We start from the raw sequence: 25,849 nt of genomic DNA, 5'->3' as shown, positions 1-25,849 counted from the left end.
AAAAATATAAAGAATTCAGAAGTGAGTTCTTACAAAGTCTGAAATTAAAAAAAGAATATCTTTGGTTATGTCAATGCCAGTGTCCTGGCTCTGATACTGAACTTCAACTATAGAGGATATTACGATTGCAGGAAATTTAGAGAAGGCTACACAAGAATTCCTCACATTAGTTCCTACTACGGTACCAGAATCTATAATTGACTCAAAATCAAGTTTAGAATCTTTGGAGAGAATTTTTAAAGACTTCTCCATTGCCTTATACTAAGGTTCCACTAAAATACATTTCCTTGAATACTAATGCCTCATGTAAAGAAAATTATAAGTAGCAAAGAACAATTATTTTAGGAATAATTAAGGAAGAAATATGTTTGAGTGAAAATAAATACTATTTAATAATTCACTTCATGCTTTTACCACAGAGTAAAATTTAGTGTTTACCTTGTGAATTTTAAGAATTTTTATTCTTTTATGTGAGTTGTCTGTACAAGTTTATTTAATCATGTCCTTCATTCATGAAGCCCACAGAGGCCGGAAGAGTGTGTTAAAACCCCAAAAACTGGAATAAAACCTGGGTTCTTTTCAAGAGTAGCAAGCACCCTTAAATGTTAAACCATCTCTTTAGCCCCTACTTGTGGACTTTTAGAAGAATTTATGCTTTCCTTAAAAAGGAATAAGAAGAAAAACATCCATAATGTTATACTTTCACAATTACAACTACAATTTTAATCTTAATTCTTTCTGCCTTAATTTAGATACATACGAACATTTTTTCATTTTTTAATTTATATATAGATCTGCACCTAAATGGTTGTTTGAAGTACTAGAGATCAAATCTAGGGTCTCCCACATGATAGGCAAGCATTTACCAATGAGCTATGCCTCAGGCCTTGATTTTACATTAATAGAATTCCACATTTTTATGTTACTGTTTTAGGCTTAATACATTTGTATATTTTGTCAATGCTGCAAAGTATTTTTGAATGTTCAATGTTATTAAATTACTCTTCTAATATTTGTGTTACTTCTGAGTCTTGATATATTATATATGTATAATATGTATATATTGTACTTATAGAGTTATGTTTTTCTTTCTTTCCTTTATTTTGTCATCACAATTTAGTAGACTGTGACTTTCTTACAAACATTAAATGAAGAGAGTCCCAATAATTTTTTTAACATTTTGGAATTACCTCCTTGTCTCATTTTGAAGCTATGCAGTATTTTGGGAGAGATTGTTTTGTTCAAAAAAGGAAAAGTACAATAATCATGCTTTGTGAAATGTCTTTAAAGAAATTTAAATTTCAAATTTAAATCTTGTGTCCAGAGATACAAATGGTTGCTTACATGGCTTCTTAATGTAATGTCAAATTGCTTGAAATTTTGAATGATAAATTTCTACTCTCATTAGCATTATAGAAAAGGTCTACCATATGATTTTTGTTTATAAATAGGTATTAACATTGTAATATTTTCCTGTTATTTAGCATATTTTATTTGAATTTGCATAGTTTAGTCAGATGCCCCAGAGTGACATGGTATCCAAGGGGGGGCTCCCCTTCTCCTCCTGCAATGGGGTGGAGGGATTTGTAATGGTGGGACTGGGAAGAGAGGTGGGAGGGGGCTGTGATCAGGATATAAAGTAATACAAAATAAAAATGAAAAATAAAAGAAAATATGGCTCTTAATAGAAATCTGGAGAGCACTAGTTTGTTTTGAAAAGGAAAGTCAATAGCAAATGATAAAATAATTATACTTTACTTTCACCTGCGACATCTTAACTTCAATTTTATGAATATTATCAATTATGAGACTCACATTATAACCTCTGAAGGGGATAATTTATAAAACAGTGTCCATCAATTATAAATATTCTATGGCATTAATAAAATGGCATGAACTAATTACAGTGGCTTTTGGACACATTAATTGTGGAAATGATAGTTAAGCAAAAAATATTAACAGCTTCTAAATGTTTAAGATTAATTAAAGAATATGACTCTAGGAAAGCCATTTACCTGAGGAGCTCCACAGTCTCAGAATACATGGTATATGGGGACTTCGCTTCCAGAGGATCACGTTCCATGGCATTGCCACACTCAGTGAAGGACAAGGCTGCATCTGCATAGTTCACAGCTTTGCCAAATTTCTCAAACTGAAATAGGAAAATGACTGTCAACATGATACTCTTTCTTTTCTCCTTCATATAAAGGAATAATTTCCAACTTGTGATTAATTTTTGTCCCTATGTTTCAGGGAACATTTATCATTTGGTAGAGGCACTTTAGGTAGTTACCACTGGGCAACAGGAGGCACCTAGAAGACAGAGACCAGAGGTGCTGCTAAGCATGATGAAATGCAAGAGACAGTCTCTGCAATGAAGAACTAGCTCTTCCAGATATCCAAGCTGAGATATGGTGATACACCAAGCCCAATACAGAGAGATAACAGTGTAAAAATTGGTACCCGTGATAAAAGAGCTAGTTTAAGGTTCTATTGCTCTGAAACTGTGGCTGGCTGAAAAAAGGAAAATGCAGCCAAGGCATCAAAATGGATTATGGCAACAGTGTTGATGTTCACATCAATTTTGGGCCAACTACAACCTAAATGCTTTGACTCATTCCAAATCAGTAAATATACTGAATTGGCCAGTCATTGAAGTGTCATTTAGTCAGATCTTGCAACTAAGCTCTGCTTTTGTTATCTTCATAGTCTATGTCTTTCTTTAGAACGTCATGAGAATATCAATCCCATTCTAAGGTAAAGAATAATAGATGGAAAAGGGAGAAGTTCTAGTGTGACAGTAGACAATAGTCACATCATTTTCATTGGAAATGATGGGTTGAAATGGTGTCCAAAATATAGCACTGTTAAATATTTTACTTTAGTAAGATTTTATTGCAAAAGGTTTTAGCCCTGATAATGATCATGATTAAACTGGCTTAGCCATACTGAATTCTTTTTCATGTGTAATGAATATTATATATGACACTTTCATAGTGAGGATTTTATAACAGGATTTTACATCTTCAATTTTTGACAGTTGGATGTAAAAAAATCCACTAATACAGAACTTTATGTAAAAGAACAAGTATAATGCAGCTTTAACGATTTTAAATTTTGTATACCATTTATCCAAATATTGTGTATGCAATTGTGAAGATTTCAACTTTCAAAATGGCAGAGTAGCTGTCTCTGAAAAAGGAATAAATACAACCACACAATAATTAGTTGGAGGTCTTGAAGAATCTCTCATTGTAAATGACTTTAAAATAATGTTCTTCAGTTTCTATGTACTGGAGAAATTCTGTGATTTCTGTAAGCCATTGAACAGAATTACCATTTTCTATTCATTCAACTTGCTCTTCTGAAACTGATATATATATATGTGTGTGTGTGTGTGTGTGTGTGTGTGTGTGTGTGTGTGTGTGCGTGTGTGTGTGCGTGTGTGTGTGTGTGTGTGTGTGTGTAAACTACTTTCTTTCTCTTGGTTTTACTGATTCTTTTGTGTCTTCATGCTTGCATGTAAACTTTTCTTTCTACTTTGTCTTATTAGATAATTTCCTTATGTCTTCAGACTTCAAGTAGCTTTCCCTTTGGGGAATTAATTTCTACATCTTGGGTTTTGAAAGTGAGTTATCATTAAACATTATTAAGGTGAAACCTATCATTTTTTCCAAAAGGAAAACTTACTGAAATCCAGAAAGACAAGTACATAGCCATGACATCAGTTAATTTCCATTCACAAATTGAGAGGTTTAAACTATAAACATGTTTCTAACAGGAGGATAGATAAAAGCTCAAGGAAAATATTGTTCTTTTGATAATGTCTCAACCTTTTCCCTCATGATCACATACCTCCAAAAACTTTTCTAAAGACATTTTATATACTACAAATAAAGCTTTAATAGCACAAAACACCGAGTTTCTCTTTATGCGATTGTTTTGAAGGGCCACAGCTCTATACAGTAGCTAGAATTTTCTACTTTACCCTGAGAATCAATTTTTGCCACCATGGAAGCAGTTGCCAGTGATGTTACTTCTAACCACATTATGGGGATGTCTGTACATTTTATTTTTTTCCTAGTCCTTCAACTTTTTACCTTCATGGTCTTCCTTGTACATCCCAGTCTTTTTATCATCCCCTGTACCACCTTGTCAAATAGATATTCATGGACTTCCTTATTTTGATTTTAAAGAGGAAAAGCAGTGCTTTAAATAGCTCTGGATGCTTCAGTCCTTCTTAGAAGGGGAAACAGAAATATTCATAGGAGGAGATACAGAGACAAAGTTTTGGAGCAGAGACTGAAGGAAAGGACATTTAGAGCCTGCCCCACTTGGGGATCCACCCCACATACATACAGCCACCAAACCCAAACAATATTGCTGATGCCACGAAGTGCATGCTGACAGGAGCCTGATATAGCTGTCTCCTGACAAGCTCTGTCAGAACATGACAAATATAGAGGTGAATGCTAGCATCCAATCATTGAACTGAGAATAGGGTCCCCATTGGAGGAGTTAGACAAAGAATTGAAGGAGCTGAAGGGGCTTGCATCCTCATAAGAACAACAATACCAACCAACCAGAGCTCCCAGGGACTAAACCACCATCCTGAGAGTACACATGGACAGATCCATGGCTCCAACTGCATATGTAGCAGAGGAGGGCCTTGTTGGGCACCAATGGGAGGAGAAGCCCTTGGTCAGGCCAAAGCTGCACTCCCCAGTGTAAGGGCATGTCAGTGCAGGGAGGCAGGAAGGAGTGGGTGGTTGGGTGGGGGAACACCCACATCAGAGCAGGAAGAGGGGGTTGGGATAGATGATTTATGGATGGGAAACCGGAAAAGGGGATAACATTTGAAATGCAAATAAAAATATCCAATAAAAAAACAGTAACAAAAAAGAAGCAACTCATGAATTAAGTACAAAGAAAAAAAAAGCTCTGGGTGGTACTACCCTTATTTATTTGCCCTGTTTGTTTTTGTTTACAATATGGTACTTTAGAGAGTGAGACAATGAGAAGAAGAAACCTACCAGTGCATCAGCTTTGTGTTTCAGCTTCTTAGCCTCTTGCATGTAAAAGTCAGCATTGTGAACACTAAAGGACAAAATATACTCTTTTACAAACCAGCAGTTCATCTTTTCATCAGAAACTGAACAATACAAGTATTTTTTGACTATTCATTTCTACATGGTGCCTTGAAAAAGGCAGATTAATATTGTCATAGATAGTAGTGTATTATATCTATATATTACTGATACCAACCTTGAAATGACACTGTAACTGAACTTTGAAGTATAAGATAGCCTATGGACAGAAACTTAGACCCTTTAACCCCAGTTACAGATATATATATATATATATATATATATATATATATATATATATATCACATAGTTATACATCTCTCCAAATAACTGAATGAAAATAGCCCAGAGGAGAGAATCTGCCATAAGAAAGAGTAAAAAGATGCAGGGTTAAAGTGGGCTAAAGACATTTATTACTTTTGATCGATGTATGTGTGTAGAATGGGTTTTCCTTTAACATTATAGGGCATGATGTAAATGTCTTATATGGGGTGACACATACCTGGCACTAGAAAATACATCCTACCCTCACCCCCAATCACCACTCCCAAAATGGGTCTGCAATAATCTGGGGACAACATACGAGTCATCAAAAGTGAGCTTGGGTCTCCGGACATTGGTGCTACTGCTGGCCAGGAGGGGCAGGGCTGCCCAAGATGTCATCTCCAGGTGACTGCTATCCATAAGGCCAGAAGTGATTGTAGGGGTGATGCTAGAAATAGTAGTGGTGGTTGTTGTGGTGGTAGCTGTGGCAGTGGTGGTGGCAGTAGCTGTGACAGTGGCAGTGACAATGGCAGGAGCAGTGGCAGTGGCAGTAGCAGTGGCAATAGCCGTATTGGCGACAGTAACGGTGGCAGAGGCAGGCTTTTTTGGAGCATCTCCCTCCTAGAAAAAAGGAAGACAAATAGCTTCCATTAGGTCTGGTTTTCTTAAACCATTTTTGTTTTCAGAAATCCTTTGAATGTCAAGCACAGTCGGAAACACAGCGTTAAAAAAAAAAGAAATAATACACATAGTTTGGGGATGTATAGGTAGGTGATCCTAGTAATATTTTATGAATATTGAGGATCATCAACTTTTGTTCTCTGGTGACATTAGACAGTAAGGTAGCCAGGTTTTGTCATTATATAGCCTATAATTAGACTGCCATGGCAAGGGTTTAAGTCTAGAAGAATATATTAAAGAGGAAGGGAAGGAATAATAAACGGGGAGAAAAAGAACATGGAAAAAGAGAGAGAGAGAAGTGAATTGAGGAGGGGGAATATCAGAAAACCTGGCACTGTTCTTCAATAGTCAGTGTCCTGGCTGACAGGAGGCTGACACAGGCTTTCTTCCTTATGAGACACTTGACTGCTGTCAAAAGTGAATGGCATGCTATTTTGAAGTTTTCAGAGAGTAAAACCTCATTTGCACCAGGTCACATAACAAATGAATGAGAGATTTATTTGGTGTTTGCTTCGCACTGGCATTGCTGTAGAAAAGGATGGAACCCAGAAGGAAGTATGTGCTGAGAATTGTTAACTATGCATTCACGCAATGCCACAAGACTGTTGCCACGCTTATGTGACAGCCCACTTTTCTCCATTTGGCAACTGTGGACAATCTTGACTTTTAAATCTCTGATAATACTTTCCATGGTGCCATTTACTTGTTATACTCTTATTAGTTGGTGTCTCCCTAAGATTGCTGTGCCTCAAAGTTTGACCCTCAGTTAACTTCTTTCTTGATCTGATTTGTCAAACTTGCATATGTTGATGCAGATTCAGCAATAAACAGTGATTCAAAAAATAGAAACATCAACCTTCCTCTTTGATGCTCTGAATCTGCAGTGACAACTTCTGAACACCAAGGTGGTCCAAATTTCTCTTAGACAATTCCTAGGAAGAACAATTCTTTTTATTTAATGACAAGATGGTGTTTCCTCTTGTCACATCGGAGCTTGCAATTGAGTTCACCAATTCCTGTGGTTGTCTCCAGGTCAGAGGCATTGCAACAGCCATGGTAGGGACAAATGCCTCCTCCACTAGACAAGCTGACTTGTGCCTGTATCCAGATGCACTTTCATTTCTCTTATACCGTTCATGGGCCTGTCTCTCTTCCAGCCATTTTATGTTCTCCTTTGAACACAAGACTCATTATTCACATCAGATTAGAAGCTATTTCTGGTTTATGACTCTACCCCTTCAGTCAGTACTCTTAGAATTTGCCAAGTGTGTCCAGACACATAGGAATGCATACTTGCCTTAGTTAAAGATGTCACTTTAAAGATAAAAGCTAAGTATAGTATTCCTTAAATACATAAAAATCAGCCTTTTCCACTCGATCCTTGACCTTCATGGCTATCAGATAATTTTTACTACCTAGGTCACATTGAGATAAACATATAAAACTGATATATATCTATAAATTCTTATGCTGTATACAGAAATATATTTTAAAGATTATCATAGGTGTACATCTCTGAAAGACTCCTGTACCAGTTCTTTGTCTACACTCTTAGAGTCAGACTGACCCAGATCAAACAGTAAGGTTAGTGTCATAGTTATGGTTTTGCTGCTGTGAGCAGACACCATGACCAAGGCAACTCTTATAAAAACAACATTTAATTGGGGCTGGCTTATGGGCTCAGAGGTTCAGTCCATTATCATCAAAACAGGAGCATGGCAACATCCAGGCAGGCATGGTGCAGCAGGAGATGAGAGTTCTAGATCTTCATCTGAAGGCTGCTAACAGAATACTAGCTTCCAGGCAACTAGGATGAGGGTCTTATAGCCTACCCTCACAATGACACTCCTACTCCAAAAGGGTCACACCTTCTAATAGTGCCACTCCCTGGGCCAAACACTTACCAACCATCAGAAGTAGTAGCTTAGAACACTGTCAACTGTTTCTATGACCAAGATATATGTCATGAACCTTGAAGCACTGCATATACCACACATATGGCATTGATGTCAGTATAGAAACATCTAACTGGAAAATAGTAGATACAGTCATCATCTTAAAAAGTATGTGAACATGAAATATGCCTACAAATCAACTTGTTTTAATCATGGGAGGTAGAGATAGGGAGACACCTTGGTGGGAGAGGGTAGAGGACAGAAAAGGGGGGACAGCATCAGGTATTGGGGGGACAGGAGAGAAGCCTGGGGGCAGGAGCATGAATGGAAATATGCAGCTGGAATGAGTGGGGTTTGGGGGAAATATCTAGGAAGTCCAGGTGACCTTAACAGAAATGACCAACAATGGGGATATGGAACCTGAAGAGACTACCCTCAGTACTCAGATAGGACCTCCAGTGGAGGGATGGGGACACCAACCCACCTACAATACTTTTGACTCAAAATTACTCCTGTTTAAAAGACATGTAGGGACAAAAATGGAACAGAGACTGAAGGAAAGGCCAACCAGTGATCAGCCCAACTTGGGATCCACCCCATGGGCAGGTACCAAACCTTGATACTATTGCTGATGCCAAGATGTGCTTGCAGAAAAAAAGCCTAACATGGCTGTCCTCTCAGAAGCTATACCAGCAGCTGACTAAGATAGATGCAGATACTCACAGGCAACCATTGGACTGAGGTCAGGGACTCTGAAAGAATTAGGTGAAGGACTGAAGGAACTGAAAGGGATGGCAATAGAGTCAACTAACCTGGACCCCTGGGAACTCCTAGAGACTGAGCCACCAACCAAAAAGCATACATGGGCTAGTCCAAGGCCCCAGACATATATGTAGCAGAAGACTGCCTTGTTGGGTCTCAGTGGGAGAGGATGTGCCTAATATGTAGAGACTTCAGGCCCCAGGGAAATGGGATGCCCTGGAGAGCCTGTACAGCACCCTCTGAGAGGTGAAGATGGGAATGGAGTGAAAAACTGTGGGATGAGGGACCAGAAAGGGGGCAACATTTGGGATATAAATAAATAAAATGTTTAATTAAAGAAAAAGAAATTTTGAACCATGAGAAATTGATAGTTTTTCCTGGCTAGCTAGTCATTCTTGGAAGAAATATTTTCTTTGATATTTGATATATCTGAATCTACAAGGAAGAGTAAATAATGCTGTATAGTTTTTCAGTAAGGGATTTCCATCTGCATGAAAAATGATTCCAAATAAAGATGTGTTGAGAGGGAAGGGGAAAGGACAAACGAAAAAGGAAGGCAGCATTTAGGACACTCTCAAAAAAAGAGAATATACCCGTGGTCTCTATCATATGTAGAAACGATTTGAAAAATAGCCTGAAATAAAAATGGGACTGTTAGTGATTGAGTATTAAATTGGGGCAGAGAAAAGAGGGGCACCTGAGAGAAAATGGAATGAACATCACAAAATCATGACATATGTTTATATAGAAATTCCACCATGAAAGCCATTAATATTTTTAGTTAATAATTACCTTTGCAAAAGACTTGAATGTTTAAAGCAGTACCTCTGTTTAAGTTAATATACACTGAATGCATTATATATTTGCACCCGGTGATCTCATAACATCCCAGTCATGTACTATTTTGCTTTTCTGTATTAGTTAAAAATAAATTCAATTTACATTTCAAAGTAAAAAAAGAACTTAGGTAAGTGTTATAAAACACAAAGGATGCATTTCTAGGACAAAATATACTGATATTTATAACATTACCTTAGTAATTTTTTGTCATGTGTATCTGACTGTAGTTTCTTGAAGCATTATGTTTGCCATAATAAAATTTACAACATTTGCTTATAATACCTAATTGTTTGTAACAACATGCTAGCAGTATACAAAGATAATTAATTCCCTTGCTATGTCCATGCCTTCCAAGATTTTGCAGTAGAAGACAGTGTAGGAGTTTATGATATTAGTTATATTACACAGAGATAAACATGTCACCTGAGCCATCATAGATATTTTAGGTAATAGAGGCTTATATATCAGAAGAATGGATATATGGGAGTGCTATATCTGCATTCATCACGATATGTATTATGTATATTTATATGCATATATATTGGTCATTAACATTTTTAGTGAGGCTGTAACTCATCATTTCAATAGCTCTTATTCTTATGTTTGAAAAGTGAAGTGAACTGGAAAATATCCTGAGTGAGGTAACCCAATCAGAGGAAAACACACATGGTATGCACTCATTGATAAGTGGATATTAGCCCAAATGCTCGAATTACCCTAGATGCACAGAACACATGAAACTCAAGAAGGATGACCAAAATGTGAATGCTTCACTCCTTTAAAAGGGGAACAAGAACACCCTTGGGAGGGAATAGGGAGGCAAAGTTTAGAACAGAGACTGAAGGAACACCCATTCAGAGCCTGCCCCACATGTGGCCCATATATATACAGCCACCCAATTAAACAAGATGGATGAAGCAAAGAAGTGCAGACCGACAGGAGCGGATGTAGATCCGAACCTGAGAGACACAGCCAGAATACAGCAAATACAGAGGCGAATGCCAGCAGCAAACCACTGAACTGAGAATAGGACCCCGTTGAAGGAATCAGAGAAAGAACTGGAAGAGCTTGAAGGGGCTTGAGACCCCAGATGTACAATAATGCCAAGCAACCAGAGCTTCCAGGGACTAAGCCACTACCTAAAGACTATACATGGACTGACCCTGGACTCTGACCTCATAGATAGCAATGAATATCCTAGTAAGAGCACCAGTGGAAGGGGAAGCCCTGGGTCCTGCTAAGACTGAACCCCCAGTGAACTAGACTGTTGGGGAGAGGGAAGCAAGGGGGGGAGGATGGGGAGGGGAATAACCATAAAGAAGGGGAGTGGGAGGGGTTAGGGGGATGTTGGCATGGAAACCAGGAAAGGGAATAACAATCGAAATGTAAATAAGAAATACTCGTTAATAAAGATGAAAAAAAATACTAACAACAACAACAACAAAAAAGTGAAGTGACGTCGTGTATGGATTTTGAAATTATATCATTCTATAGTCTATGCTAATCGAGATGTAGTATAACACAAAGAACTGGAGAGTTGTTTAGCTTAGAGACATGATTGTGCCTTTTAGAAGAGACCCACCATAGAAAGTCAATCCTATTTTTCTAACAATTCACATTTGCAAATCTGAATAGTGGGAAGCAGCAATGTGGGGTTCCTATTCCTATTTAGTGACCTTGGACAACCTTGATTTCACCTATTTTTCTCACTAGAACAGCAGTTGTCAGCCTATGGGTCATGACCTCTTTCACAGGGATCACCTAAGACCATCTGCATATCAGATATACACATTATGACACAAAACACCAGCATACTTAAAGTTATGAAGTAGCAACAAAAAATTTCACAGCATTAGGACGGTGGGGAACCACTAGGTGAGAAGATCAGTGCCTACCACATAGCAGTTTCTTTGTTCAGTATTATGACAGTGCCCTTTCCACCCTCAAGGTATAGTGAGATCAAAGCGAAGGACACCCAGTGCCTTTGGAATAATAGAGAGTTTGAGTATTTCTATACAAAGACACACTTGGTTCTTCTGTGCCAATTCCTCCCTTGCAATATTCCCTTGGGAAAGTCACACTAGTCCAGCTGCGTTAACTTATTTTTACTTGCCATAGTATTTCTTCGACGGTACTTACACTTACGGAACTTGCCATAGTATTTCTTCAACGGTACTTACACTTATGGATATCCCTTTGAAAGTAGCACAGAATTTGCCTTCACTTCTTTTAGGTTTGGTAGAGGTGATTTGTCCAGCCATGGAGATATTTTTGTCTTGACTGAAGAACCCATTGTTGCCACTGACATTTCTGCGACGTGGAGGGTCCTCTGCCAGTGGGGAAAGTGCGGGAGGGAACAGCTTTTCTTCTCTTTTCCTGTTTGCTCTCCTGGATGAATTTCTGTGGAAACAAAAAGTGTGTGGTGCCATAAAGTCTCATCTTGTTTCATTTGGAATTCTCATCACTAGTATGGTCTCTTCAGCTAAAATGATGCATACCTTGATGATTTGTTACCTGCTTGAATATGCGTCTGTGTGTGTGTATATATATATATATATATATATATATATATATATATATATATATATGGAAAGAATCTTGCTTCATACATGTGAAGATATGTACATGGATACATCTCCAAGACCCATTCTCTCTGAGATACAGAGTCCTATGACCAATGTAGATACTTAATGAGAGGGCTACAGTTTGATATCTGAAACGTATCAAGATTAGTGTCAAGTAGCTGTACAAAACACAATGTAGTCTTCAACCTTTTCATTTTTCATGATACTCTCTTCTAAGACTTAACTAAACAGTTCAGCAATAAGTGGTGCAATAAACAATATATCCCACATTTAAACAAAATATTATGTATATACATTATGAAATAAACTACACCCTAAAGACTAGTGTAAAACTTTACAAATTGGCTTTAAAAATGCTCTATGCCAATGCCAAGATGTAAACACCCACTCACCTTAAATTGTTATATTGTAGTGTTGATGTAATACACTTGAAAACCCCATTTAAAATATTCTTTAGTGATATTGACAAGAGACATATGCAATATCAAAAGTACCCCTGTGCTTTTAAAGTGATTTATCTGCCCATAAAATGGGCATCATCAAACAGACTGAGACTTCAAATAAAACAAAACAACTAAAATCTTATGCTAACTGCTTTACATGGTAATTGGGTCATGGATTTTCATTTTAGTTACTGTCTTGGCCTAATCAATGAAGATTACTTGAATTTTAATCTTTTCTTGGACAACTAATATTGCACTGTGCAGCCATTTGCTTTTCATGATTATTGACTGCAATTTTCCATAGCAAATTAAGTCAACAAGAATTTATGTTTTCCTCTTGGTCAATTTCAGTCAGTGTCTAGATGTATAGATTTGCTGTATCACAGAGCAACAAATCAAGGATGAACAAGCATTCCGGTGGTCTGATTTCCTGAAGGAGAAATCAGTGAAAGCTTCTTGTTCCCCTTTCCTTTGTGATACATATTTGCTGATTATAATAGTACCTTCCTTCTTCCTCATCTTTTGTCTCATTCATGTGGCTCTATTTTGTTGACATTTAGCGGACCTTTTCAAAAGAGAAAATAATTCTGACATTATCATAAAATTAATGTAAAACACTTTCTAATTATTTTTGAAATTTCTTTGAAATAGTAGCCATTTTACTATTATTGTGATGCCATATAAAATGATAGTGGACATATGGACCAACAGGTTTTATTTTAGATTCATTTTATGTGTATCAGTGTTTTTCCTGCACTGCACATATGTGTTTGCTGGCACCTGAGGAGGTCAGAAGAGGGTGTTGAATTCCCTATAACTAGAGTTACTACAGGAGGCTGCAAGTCACCGTGAGGATGCTGGAAATCCAACCCAGATGCTCTTCAAGAGCAACAAGTGCTCTTGACCTCTTAAAGACTTGTTTAGCCATATATCAGGATTCTTATCCATGAAGTTTCTCTAACAATAAAACACATAAAGTATAATAATTATAATGGTACTTGACCTTTGAAGATATGTATACACACAAGTAAAACATTGCTATTTCCTCTATTATTTGTAACTAGCACCTCCCCCACTTAACCTGGCTAGGAAGGTAATGTGGGCTGCAGGGTGAATAGCAGTTTTTGAGAGGTACTTGATAGTAAACTGGATATCAATCGTTTCCCATATTCTCCTGCTGATCAATGGAGAAAAGTCTAGTCCCTTTTTATCTATTCAATAGCAAGCTAAAGGTTTGGGATACTTAATAATTTCATTGACAAAAAGACTTTCAGGGTAGTTTTTTTCTAAGAAAGCTCACTGTGGTTGTTTTCACCACAAGTCTATATATATGTATATATATATATATATATATATATATCCATCGTTATATAGGATAGAGAAGGACAGTAGATCAAAACAAAAGAACATTGCTATGGCTATGTCAAGTTCTAAATGTGAGGTACTCAAAAGAGCTTCCTTTGAGTTGATGGGGTAACTCCAGTTGTCATAATCAGATATAGCATCTTTACCAGGTTTAGTATATTCATTTATAAAGGAAAAGATTTTCTCTTAGGAGTTTCTAAGGATTTAGAGCAAAGGGTCAAAGAACAAGTGAACATATAAAGATTGCAAGAGTGTTTCCAAAAGAAGACCCTAAGTTCCAAGGAGTTCATATTGAGAAGTATAAGAACATGTCAAAGTTCTAAGCTGAATGATAAATACTCCCAGGGAAATAGGAATTTCCCACTTACTCTAAGAACAGAGTGCATATAAAACCTGGGCCATTTCTCAATTGAGAGTTACTTTCTTTTTGATAGTGACTATTCCATAAATTGGACTAACAATTCCCTGGTAAGATTGCTTAGTAAAGCATTGAGGGTGTGGCAATTGTCCACTACCCTGTGCTCTCCCTTTAATCTGTAGGTGGTATGAACTGGGAACTAAGGAAGGATTGTATCACCACTATGACATTTTATCTTTCCTCCAGGAATGACTATGTTTGAACATCAAGATCCACGCTTCCTCATATACCTGGTCTGCGCCCAGCAAAAGGGATTCCAATTGCTTCACTGGGTATCTTTTTCTGAGAACTATATTAATAGATCTTTTAAAGACAGATTGCACCAAAGACTACATGCACATGTCACAAATAGTAAGTGATTTCTTCCTGGTTGCTGCCGCAGCGGAGAGCCCGTGGGCAGCACCCCGCAAGCAAACTTGAGCCTCGGGTCCACAGGTAAGACCAACTTTTCTGCTACAAACGACTTGCCTGGTAAACTCAGGTCTCACAGAGGCGGAGTTCCTCTGGGACTGGACACTTCCGGTGTTTGGCCAGACTCCGGGGCCGGCGGATCCCTGCCCTCAGCAGCTCTCTGCTCCCAGGCCCCCTGAGGGGAGTTCTCGCCGCCTGGTCGGGCGGGAGCACTCCTGAGGCAGCAGGCGGAGGAGACCACCACCTTTGCCCACCCCTGCCCACATCCCTGGCCCAGGAGGAAACTGTTAACGGCCTCTGGGTACCCGAGAGGAGGGCCCAGGAGCAGCAGGTCCACAGCGCCTGAGACACCGCACCTGAAGGGACCACCGGATAAACAGTTCTCTGCACCCAAATCCCGTGGGAGGGAGAGCTAAACCTTCAGAGAGGCGGACACTCCTGGGAAACCAGAAGAGACTGCATGCTGCACACAGTACTGAGCCCAGAGGAAAACACCAAAAGATATCTGGAACCCTGGTGCACGGAACCTCCCGGAAGGGGCGGCGCAGATCTTCCTGGTTGCTGCCTCCACGGAGAGCGCGTGGGCAGCACCCCGCAATCGAACTTGAGCCTCGGGTCCACAGGTAAGACCAACTTTTCTGCTGCAAGTGACTTGCCTGGTGAACTCAAGACACAGGTCCACAGGAACAGCTGAAGACCTGTAGAGAGGAAAAACTACACGCCCGAAAGCAGAACACTCTGTCCCGATAACTGGCAGAAAGAAAACAGGAAAACAGGTCTACAGCACTCCTGACACACAGGCTTATAGGACAGTTTAGCCACTGTCAGAAATAGCAGAACAAAGTAACACTAGAGATAATCTGATGGCGAGAGGCAAGCGCAGGAACCCAAGCAACAGAAACCAAGACTACCTGGCACCATCGGAGCCCAATTCTCCCATCAAAACAAACATGGAATATCCAAACACACCAGAAAAGCAAGATCTAGATTCAAAATCATATTTGACCATGATGCTGGAGGACTTCAAGAAAGACGTGAAGAACTCCCTTAGAGAACAAGTAGAAGCCTACAGAGAGGAATCGCAAAAATGCCTGAAAGAATTCCAGGAAAACATAAATAAACAAGTAGAAGCCCATAGAGAGGAGACACAAAAATCCCTGAAAGAATTCCAGGAAAACATAAATAAACAAGTAGAAGCCCATAGGGAGGAGACACAAAATCCCTGAAAGAATTCCAGGAAAACACAATCAAACAGTTGAAGGAATTAAAAATGGAAATAGAAGCAATCAAGAAAGAAACACATGGAAACAACCTGGATATAGAAAACCAAAAGAAGAGACAAGGAGCTGTAGATACAAGCTTCACCAACAGAATACAAGAGATGGAAGAGAGAATCTCAGGAGCAGAAGATTCCATAGAAATCATTGACTCAACTGTCAAAGATAATGTAAAGCGGAAAAAGCTACTGGTCCAAAACATACAGGAAATCCAGGACTCAATGAGAAGATCAAACCTAAGGATAATAGGTATAGAAGAGAGTGAAGACTCCCAGCTCAAAGGACCAGTAAATATCTTCAACAAAATCATAGAAGAAAACTTCCCTAACCTAAAAAAGAGATACCCATAGGCATACAAGAAGCCTACAGAACTCCAAATAGATTGACCAGAAAAGAAACACCTCCCGTCACATAATAGTCAAAACACCAAACGCACAAAATAAAGAAAGAATATTAAAAGCAGTAAGGAAAAAGGTCAAGTAACATATAAAGGCAGACCTATCAGAATCACACCAGACTTTTTGCCAGAAACTATGAAGGCCAGAAGATCCTGGACTGATGTCATACAGACCCTAAGAGAACACAAATGCCAGCCCAGGTTACTGTATCCTGCAAAACTCTCAATCAACATAGATGGAGAAACCAAGATATTCCATGACAAAGCCAAATTTACACAATATCTTTCTACAAATCCAGCACTACAAAGGATAATAAATGGTAAAGCCCAACATAAGGAGGCAAGCTATACCCTAGAAGAAGCAAGAAACTAATCGTCTTGGCAACAAAACAAAGAGAAGAAAAGCACACAAACATAACCTCACATCCAAATATGAATACAACCGGAAGCAATAATCACTATTCCTTAATATCTCTCAACATCAATGGCCTCAACTCTCCAATAAAAAGACATAGATTAACAAACTGGATACGCAAGGAGGACCCTGCATTCTGCTGCCTACAGGAAACACACCTCAGAGACAAAGACAGACACTACCTCAGAGTGAAAGGCTGGAAAACAACTTTCCAAGCAAATGGTCAGAAGAAGCAAGCTGGAGTAGCCATTCTAATATCAGATAAAATCAATTTTCAAATAAAAGTCATCAAAAAAGATAAGGAAGGACACTTCATATTCATCAAAGGAAAAATCCACCAAGATGAACTCTCAATCCTAAATATCTATGCCCCAAATACAAGGGCACCTACATACGTAAAAGAAACCTTACTAAAGCTCAAAACACACATTGCACCTCACACAATAATAGTGGGAGATTTCAACACCCCACTCTCATCAATGGACAGATCATGGAAACAGAAATTAAACAGAGATGTAGACAGACTAAGAGAAGTCATGAGCCAAATGGACTTAACGGATATTTATAGAACATTCTATCCTAAAGTAAAAGGATATACCTTCTTCTCAGCTCCTCATGGTACTTTCTCCAAAATTGACCATATAATTGGTCAAAAAACGGGCCTCAACAGGTACAGAAAGATAAAAATAATCCCATGCGTGCTATCGGACCACCAAGGCCTAAAGCTGGTCTTCAATAACAATAGGGGAAGAATGCCCACATATACGTGGGAAATTGAACAATGCTCTACTCAATGATAACCTGGTCAAGGAAGAAATAAAGAAAGAAATTAAAACTTTTAGAATTTAATGAAAATGAAGGTACAACATACCCAAACTTATGGGACACAATGAAAGCTGTACTAAGAGGAAAACTCATAGCGCTGAGTGCCTGCAGAAAGAAACAGGAAAGAGCATATGTCAGCAGCTTGACAGCACACCTAAAAGCTCTAGAACAAAAAGAAGCAAATACACCCAGGAGGAGTAGAAGGCAGGAAATAATCAAACTCAGAGCTGAAATCAACCAAGTAGAAACAAAAAGGACCATAGAAAGAATCAACAGAACCAAAAGTTGGTTCTTTGAGAAAATCAACAAGATAGATAAACCCTTAGCCAGACTAACGAGAGGACACAGAGAGTGTGTCCAAATTAACAAAATCAGAAATGAAAAGGGAGACATAACTACAGATTCAGAGGAAATTCAAAAAATCATCAGATCTTACTATAAAAGCCTATATTCAACAAAACTTGAAAATCTGCAGGAAATGGACAATTTCCTAGACAGATACCAGGTACCGAGGTTAAATCAGGAACAGATAAACCAGTTAAACAACCCCATAACTCCTAAGGAAATAGAAGAAGTCATTAAAGGTCTCCCAACCAAAAAGAGCCCAGGTCCAGACGGGTTTAGTGCAGAATTTATCAGACCTTCATAGAAGACCCGTACCAATATTATCCAAACTATTCCACAAAATTGAAACAGATGGAGCACTACCGAATTCCTTCTATGAAGCCACAATTACTCTTATACCTAAACCACACAAAGACCCAACAAAGAAAGAGAACTTCAGACCAATTTCCCTTATGAATATCGACGCAAAAATACTCAACAAAATTCTGGCAAACCGAATCCAAGAGCACATCAAAACAATCATCCACCATGATCAAGTAGGCTTCATCCCAGGCATGCAGGGATGGTTTAATATACGGAAAACCATCAACGTGATCCATTATATAAACAAACTGAAAGAGCAAAACCACATGATCATTTCATTAGATGCTGAGAAAGCATTTGACAAAATTCAACACCCCTTCATGATAAAAGTCCTGGAAAGAATAGGAATTCAAGGCCCATACCTAAACATAGTAAAAGCAATATACAGCAAACCAGTTGCTAACATTAAACTAAATGGAGAGAAACTTGAAGCAATCCCACTAAAATCAGGGACTAGACAAGGCTGCCCACTCTCTCCCTACTTATTCAATATAGTTCTTGAAGTTCTAGCCAGAGCAATCAGACAACAAAAGGAGGTCAAGGATACAGATCGGAAAAGAAGAAGTCAAAATATCACTATTTGCAGATGATATGATAGTATATTTAAGTGATCCCAAAAGTTCCACCAGAGAACTACTAAAGCTGATAGACAACTTCAGCAAAGTGGCTGGGTATAAAATTAACTCAAATAAATCAGTAGCCTTCCTCTACACAAAAGAGAAACAAGCCGAGAAAGAAATTAGGGAAACGGCACCCTTCATAATAGACCCAAATAATATAAAGTCCCTCGGTGTGACTTTAACCAAGCAAGGGAAAGATCTGTACAATAAGAACTTCAAGACTCTGAAGAAAGAAATTGAAGAAGATCTCAGAAGATGGAAAGATCTCCCATGCTCATGGATTGGCAGGATTAATATAGTAAAAATGGCCATTCTACCAAAAGCGATCTACAGATTCAATGAAATCCCCATCAAAATACCAATCCAATTCTTCAAAGACTTAGACAGAACAATTTGCAAATTCATCTGGAATAACAAAAAACCCAGGATAGCTAAAACTATCCTCAACAATAAAAGGACTTCAGGGGGAATCACTATCCCAGAACTCAAGCAGTATTATAGAGCAATAGTGATAAAAACTGCATGGTATTGGTACAGAGACAGACAGATAGACCAATGGAACAGAATTGAAGACCCAGAAATGAACCCACACACCTATGGGCACTTGATTTTTTGACAAAGGAGCCAAAACCATCCAATGGAAAAAGATAGCATTTTCAGCAAATGGTGCTGGTTCAACTGGAGGTCAACATGTAGAAGAATGCAGATCGATCCATGCTTATCACCCTGTACAAAGCTTAAGTCCAAGTGGATAAAGGACCTCCACATCAAACCAGATACACTCAAACTAATAGAAGAAAAACTAGGGAAGCATTTGAACACATGGGCACTGGAAAAAATTTCCTGAACAAAAACACCAATGGCTTATGCTTTTAAGATCAAGAATCGACAAATGGGATCTCATAAAACTGCAAAGCTTCTGTAAGGCAAAGGACACTGTGGTTAGGACAAACGACAACCAACAGATTGGGAAAAGATCTTTACCAATCCTACAACAGATAGAGGGCTTATATCCAAAATATACAAAGAACTCAAGAAGTTAGACCGCAGGGAGACAAATAACCCTATTAAAAAATGGGATTCAGAGCTAAACAAAGAATTCACAGCTGAGGAATACCGAATGGCCGAGAAACACCTAAAGAAATGTTCAACCTCGTTAGTCATAAGGGAAATGCAAATCAAAACAACCCTGAGATTTCACCTCACACCAGTGAGAATGGCTAAGATCAAAAAACTCAGGTGACAGCAAATGCTGGCAGGATGTGGAGAAAGGGGAACACTCCTCCATTGTTGGTGGGGTTGCAGACTGCTACAACCATTCTGGAAATCAGTCTGGAGGTTCCTCAGAAAATTGGACATTGAACTGCCTGAGGATCCAGCTTATACCCTCTCCTGGGCATATACCCAAAAAGATGCCCCAACATATAAAAAAAAGACACGTGCTCCACTATGTTCATCGCAGCCTTATTTATAATAGCCAGAAGCTGGAAAGAACCCAGATGCCCTTCAACAGAGGAATGGATACAGAAAATGGTACATCTACACAATGGAATATTACTCAGCTATCAAAACAATGACTTTATGAAATTGTAGGCAAATGGTTGAACTGGAAAATATCATCCTGAGTGAGCTAACCAATCACAGAAAGACATACATGGTATGTACTCATTGATAAGTGGCTATTAGCCCAAATGCTTGAATTACCCTAGATGCCTAGAACAAAATGAAACTCAAGACGGATGATCAAAAGTGAATGCATATCGCCCTGAGAGACACAGCCAGAATACAGTAAAATACAGAGGCGATGCCAGCAGGAAACCACTGAACTGAGAACAGGGACCCCCATTGAAGGAATCAGAGAAAGAACTGGAAGAGCTTGAAGGAGCTCGAGACCCCATATGTACAGCAATGCCAACCAAACAGAGCTTCTAGGACTAAGCCACTACCCAAAGACTATACATGGACTGACCCTGGACTCTGACCTCATAGGTAGCAATGAATATCCTAGTAAGAGCACCAGTGGAAGGGGGGAAGCCCTGGGTCCTGCTAAGACTGAACCCCCAGTGAACTAGACTGTTGGGGAGAGGGAAGCAAGGGGGGGAGGGTTGGGAGGGGAACACCCATAAGGAAGGGGAGGGGGGAGGGGGATGTTTGCCCGGAAACCGGGAAAGGGAATAACACTCGAAATGTATATAAGAAATACTCAAGTTAATAATAATAAAAAAAAATAAAAAAAAATAGTAAGTGATTTTTCAGAGTTGGGGCAGGCATCCTGGGGATCAAATGTTACTTTGTCGAGAAGGTCTAACAATAAAGAATCTGTTTCTATCTTTCATTTCAAAACAAGAAGCCAGACACATTCAAGCTGATAACGTCTTTCCAACATCTGATGTGTGACAGATTGATGCTGTAGCCCTGATGTTAAATAGTAATCTGTGAAATCAATTGTTAGTGGCAGTTGTCCAGATTGCCTCTGCTTTGGGCACCCTAATAGACTCTAAAACTGGGCTTTGATGGGAGTAATCTCCAATGTTGAATGAATTTATTGCAATAATTACATAGACAGAATGTCTCGAGTAGCTGACATGATTGTTGGTTAAGTAATATTTATAAAACAGAAAGGACTCAGTTATAATGCTTGCTAGAAACAGAGGGTTAGACTTCTCTGGAGAAAGATGATGTTCTTTGACTAGGGAAAGGACTAGGATTCCTCATGCTTAATTCTGGAAACTTGCCACAAACAAAGAAGAGGGAGGGGGACAGTTTGTTAGAATCAACTTATCTATCTCTACCAGCCTTTTCTCACCACAGAACTACCCTCATGGGGGTAGAGCACAATTTCCCAAACATGTCATTCTCCTGAGCTCTGTAGAGACAGGATACAAGGACTAGTCTTCTACTTTTGTATTAACACTAGGAAATGGCATTTAAAATAGCAGCCTATCAAGATAAGGGAAATTGTCTAGTCACCTTTAGAACTGAGCCTTGGCCAAAAGCAGATTGATCTCATTAAGATGATATGTGTTTTCTGATATTTCCTTTCTTTAATTCACTTTTTTATTTTCTGCTTGGTGCAGAATGTTCCCTGTGGTTAATTTTGATTATTGTTCTGAGTTGTAATAAAGAAATGGTTCTTAAAAGCTCTTATCCACCCTAAACATGATATCCCATATTCTGTTCTTAATTCATGTTAGACAATTTGCCAGAGATTGTTGTCAAGCCTAGATTAAGCCACTCCTGATTCTAGCCTGGCATTCTAATGAGACAGGAAGCCCCTAATATGTTCAAACATGATTTTTTTTTAAGTTAAAACAATCATGCAAGGCCCAGGACACTAAAACAAGGAAAACTTACTCTCTAGTGTTGGGAGGCTTGTGGGGTGGGGCTGGTGAGATGCAAGGGGGAAGCAGGCAGATAGTAGTGTCCTCCAGGCGTTGCTTCTTCTCAGGGATTTTCTCTGCAGCTTCTGCTGGCTTTTACGGGGAAAAAAATATACAGAGATTCAGATACATACACCATATATCCAGATAAGCCCCCCTCTCCTCTCTCTTTCTTTCTCTCTCTCTCTCTCTCTCTCTCTCTCTCTCTCTTTTCTCTCTCTCTCACACACACACACACACACACACACACACACACACACACACACATGCCACACATGCACCACACAAATTGAGCAAGACAGTTTTCTTGGTTGGGGAGATAAGTGTATACCTTTGATTAGACAGAAAACAATCAAATTTCCCTAATCTACTCCTACCAAAAGTTAGCTGATGAGAGGTTTGAACTTTAATGTAAATATCTGATTAACCTTAAGATGTTACCTCCTGTAGCCAGGCAGGAACCCCATTTGGAGGGATAGAAACACCAGCCCACCCACAAAGCTTTCAATGCAAAATTTATCCTGTCTCCAAGAAATACAGGCATGGGGGATGGAGCAGAGACTGAGGGAATGGCCAATCAATAACCAGCCCAAATCGAGACCCATTGCTTGGGCAAGCACCAATCCCTGACAATATTAATAATTCTCTGATATGCTTGCAGATTGGAGAATGTTGTCCTCTGAGAGGCTTTACCCAGCAGCTGACTCAGGCAGGTACAAAATACCCATAGCCACACAGTAGATGGAACTTGGGGACTCTTATGGAAGAATAGCAGGAAGGATTGTGGGCTCTGAAGGGGATAGAAACTCCACAGGAAGACCAACAGAGTCAACTAACCTAGACTATTGGGGCTCTCAGAGTCTGAACCACCAACCAGAAAATATACATGGACAGGACCTTGGCATCCCCATACATATGTATCAGATATGCAGCTTGACCTTCCTGTAGGTTCTGAACAACTGGAACGGGGTATCCCAAAAGCTGTTGCCTGTATGTGGGCTATGTTCTTCTAGCTGGGCTGCCTTGTCTGATTTCAGTGGGAGAGGAAGCAACTGAGCTCTCAGAGACTTGAAGTGCCAGGGTAGGGCATACTCAGAGGGGATACTCAGAGGAGAAGGGAAGGGGGAATAGGGGAAGGATTGTGAGAGGGGGTGACCAAGAGAGGAGCAGTGAGTGGGATGTGAAGTAAATAAGTAAAAATAAATAATTAAATACGTATCTGATTAAAGATTGTGTGGCACAGGGACCTTATAATAAAAGTGAAGAGATTCTATAATTTTCATACACTTCTCTCTTCAACAGTTCCTTTACAAAGGACAGTTCAGAAATGAACATTGTAACCTTGACTTGACAGGAATTCTGTTGAACAACATGAGGCTTGTGCGTGGCTTATAAAGGCTGTCTATGCAATCAACAACATGTAAGTGAGAGGAGCATGTGAAAAGCCTTTAATTCTTAGATGTATTCATTGCAGAGGCATATTTTCACTCTGTACAGTTCTACTCATTAAGAAAGAAGAAACAAAGTAGGTCAAGAGTGCCACACTTCTTACTCACGAGTCTAGAATTCTTTGTATAGTTTAGTGCAGAACTCAGTAGAGAGCACTGGGAATTCTCTTCAGGACGCACCCGCCTCCTTGAATTGATCTGCCTTCATGTAGTTCCGTTGAGACAGCCCCTCCAGCTCCCCAACCACACAGATCGTTTCATTTTCCTATCACTCAAATTCCTTCCAATTCTCCTGTCTTCTTGCATCCTCTTGTTGCCTGGGAAGGACCTACTTCTTAGTACGACCCTCTCTGACATAGTCTTGCAGAATTTTCACCCTTCGCAATGCTTGACCGTCTCCTTGATGCTCAATGTCATGCCACTATTATACCGCTCCTAGTAATTTCTCAGGCATCTCCAGTCTCTTAAGACTATATAGTCTTCTTGTACTTTCTTGTCCTTTGGTGGTCTCCAAGTTTTATGGTTTCTCGTCCCCTAGCATTCCCCAATTTCCTAAGTCCTAGTCATTAATTATCCCAAGGTCATTCTTCTAGTACTGTCCAGTTTCTTAGAAATTGTGTGCATCCTAGCACTCCCTAGTCCCTTAGTGGACTGTATCTCCTAATACTCATTTTATATTCTCCTAGGACCTGTCTGCTGTATCCTGATGCTTCCCACACTCCTACTGCTGCCCGTTCTGCCAGAGCTCCCCTGCCTCTCACTGCTCCATTATATCCTAGTAAGGCTCAGTATTCTATTGCTCTTCACTCTCTTAGTGTTCCTCAATCTCTAAAACTTGCTGTGGTTAGGGAACCTCGTCTCCTACTGTCTCCTACTTATCCTTAGCCTGCAAACATTGCAAAGACTGTTAGCTCTCTCCGGTCTCTGTACACTATACTTTTCAAGTTCTTGGCTCCAGCCTATCCCTAGATTGCTAGTATTTCAGTTTCCCAGGACATGCAGTCTCCTAAAACACTCCAGTAACCTAGCATTCCCCATGTTCTAGCATTTGCCCAATTACCACAGTTCTGCATGCAATCTGTTGTCACAATGCACCTGAGTAGTGCTCAACAGTGGGAAAGTTTTTCCCATTTTCACTGTGATGTCTAGTAGCATTCCCCTGTTTCCTAGTTCTGCCAGAATTTTGTATTGCCTGTCTTTAAGCAGTCTGCAGTCACAGGGGTCTCACCATTCTCCTAGACATTTTGTCTTACATGCTTCCCACCAAAATTCCAAGTATTTTTTTTTCTCCTATTACTCCAGCCTTTTAATGAGCTCAAGTCTCCAACTATTTTTCAGTGTACAATGTGTTTGGCTGAGATCCCTTGTAGCCTCAAAGTTGTCCCTGGTTTTATTCTCTAGAATCTATGGTATCCCCTCTTCGAAGGTTCCTCAGTATCCTGGTATTTCTCCTCTCTTAGTATTGCCTGTTTCTAGTGATCCCATTTGCTAGGGCTTCTTACCACCCTCGTATCTCACAACCTAGCATGAGGCAATCATCAGTCATCACTTAGAAGTCCCCTGTTCTGAGTCCACCAAATGTCCTAGCCCTGCCCTGTCTCTGACTATTCCTCTGACTCCTAGCACTTCCCTGTCTTTAACAACAACCATGTATCTCATCTCTCTTGTGTCTCTGAGTACTCCATGTCTCATAGAACTCCTCTGTGAGTATTCTCATGTCTCCTTACACAACCCTCTCTCTGAGTACTCCTATATGTTCCACTTCTGACTCTGATTACTATTCTGTATACTAACACCCCTCTGTCTCTGAATGCATCATGTATTCTAGAAATCCTGTCTCTTAATGCTCCCCGGTTTTCCTAGCAATCCTCTCTGAGTGGTCTCCTGTCACTTAGCACTTCATTGTGTCCTAGCACTCCCCTTGTCTCCTAGCACTCTTCTCTAAGTGCTCACCTGTATCCTAGTACTCCTGTGACTGAGTACTCCCCTGTCTCCTATTCTCTGTCTCTTGGTGCTACCCTGTCTCCT

The 25,849-nt window shown here is 39.5% G+C and overlaps 1 protein-coding gene across 1 annotated transcript in view; it reads right to left on the bottom strand.

Moving 5' to 3' along the window:
- Positions 1-25,849, bottom strand: part of Aff2 (AF4/FMR2 family member 2) — a gene marked incomplete at its 5' end in the record, with an annotated part of 51,485 nt that overhangs the window by 15,989 nt on the left and 9,647 nt on the right. Inside the window, 5 exon segments of the mRNA XM_032889505.1 lie at positions 2,016-2,152; positions 5,034-5,097; positions 5,671-5,972; positions 11,710-11,929; positions 22,348-22,466. Coding sequence (XP_032745396.1) covers positions 2,016-2,152; positions 5,034-5,097; positions 5,671-5,972; positions 11,710-11,929; positions 22,348-22,466 — 842 coding nt within the window.

This window comes from Rattus rattus, chromosome X (assembly GCF_011064425.1).
Source record: "Rattus rattus isolate New Zealand chromosome X, Rrattus_CSIRO_v1, whole genome shotgun sequence".
Classification (NCBI taxonomy): domain Eukaryota; kingdom Metazoa; phylum Chordata; class Mammalia; order Rodentia; family Muridae; genus Rattus; species Rattus rattus.
The sequence above is the reverse complement of the archived record's forward strand: the minus strand, read 5'-3'. Positions and strand labels throughout refer to the sequence as shown.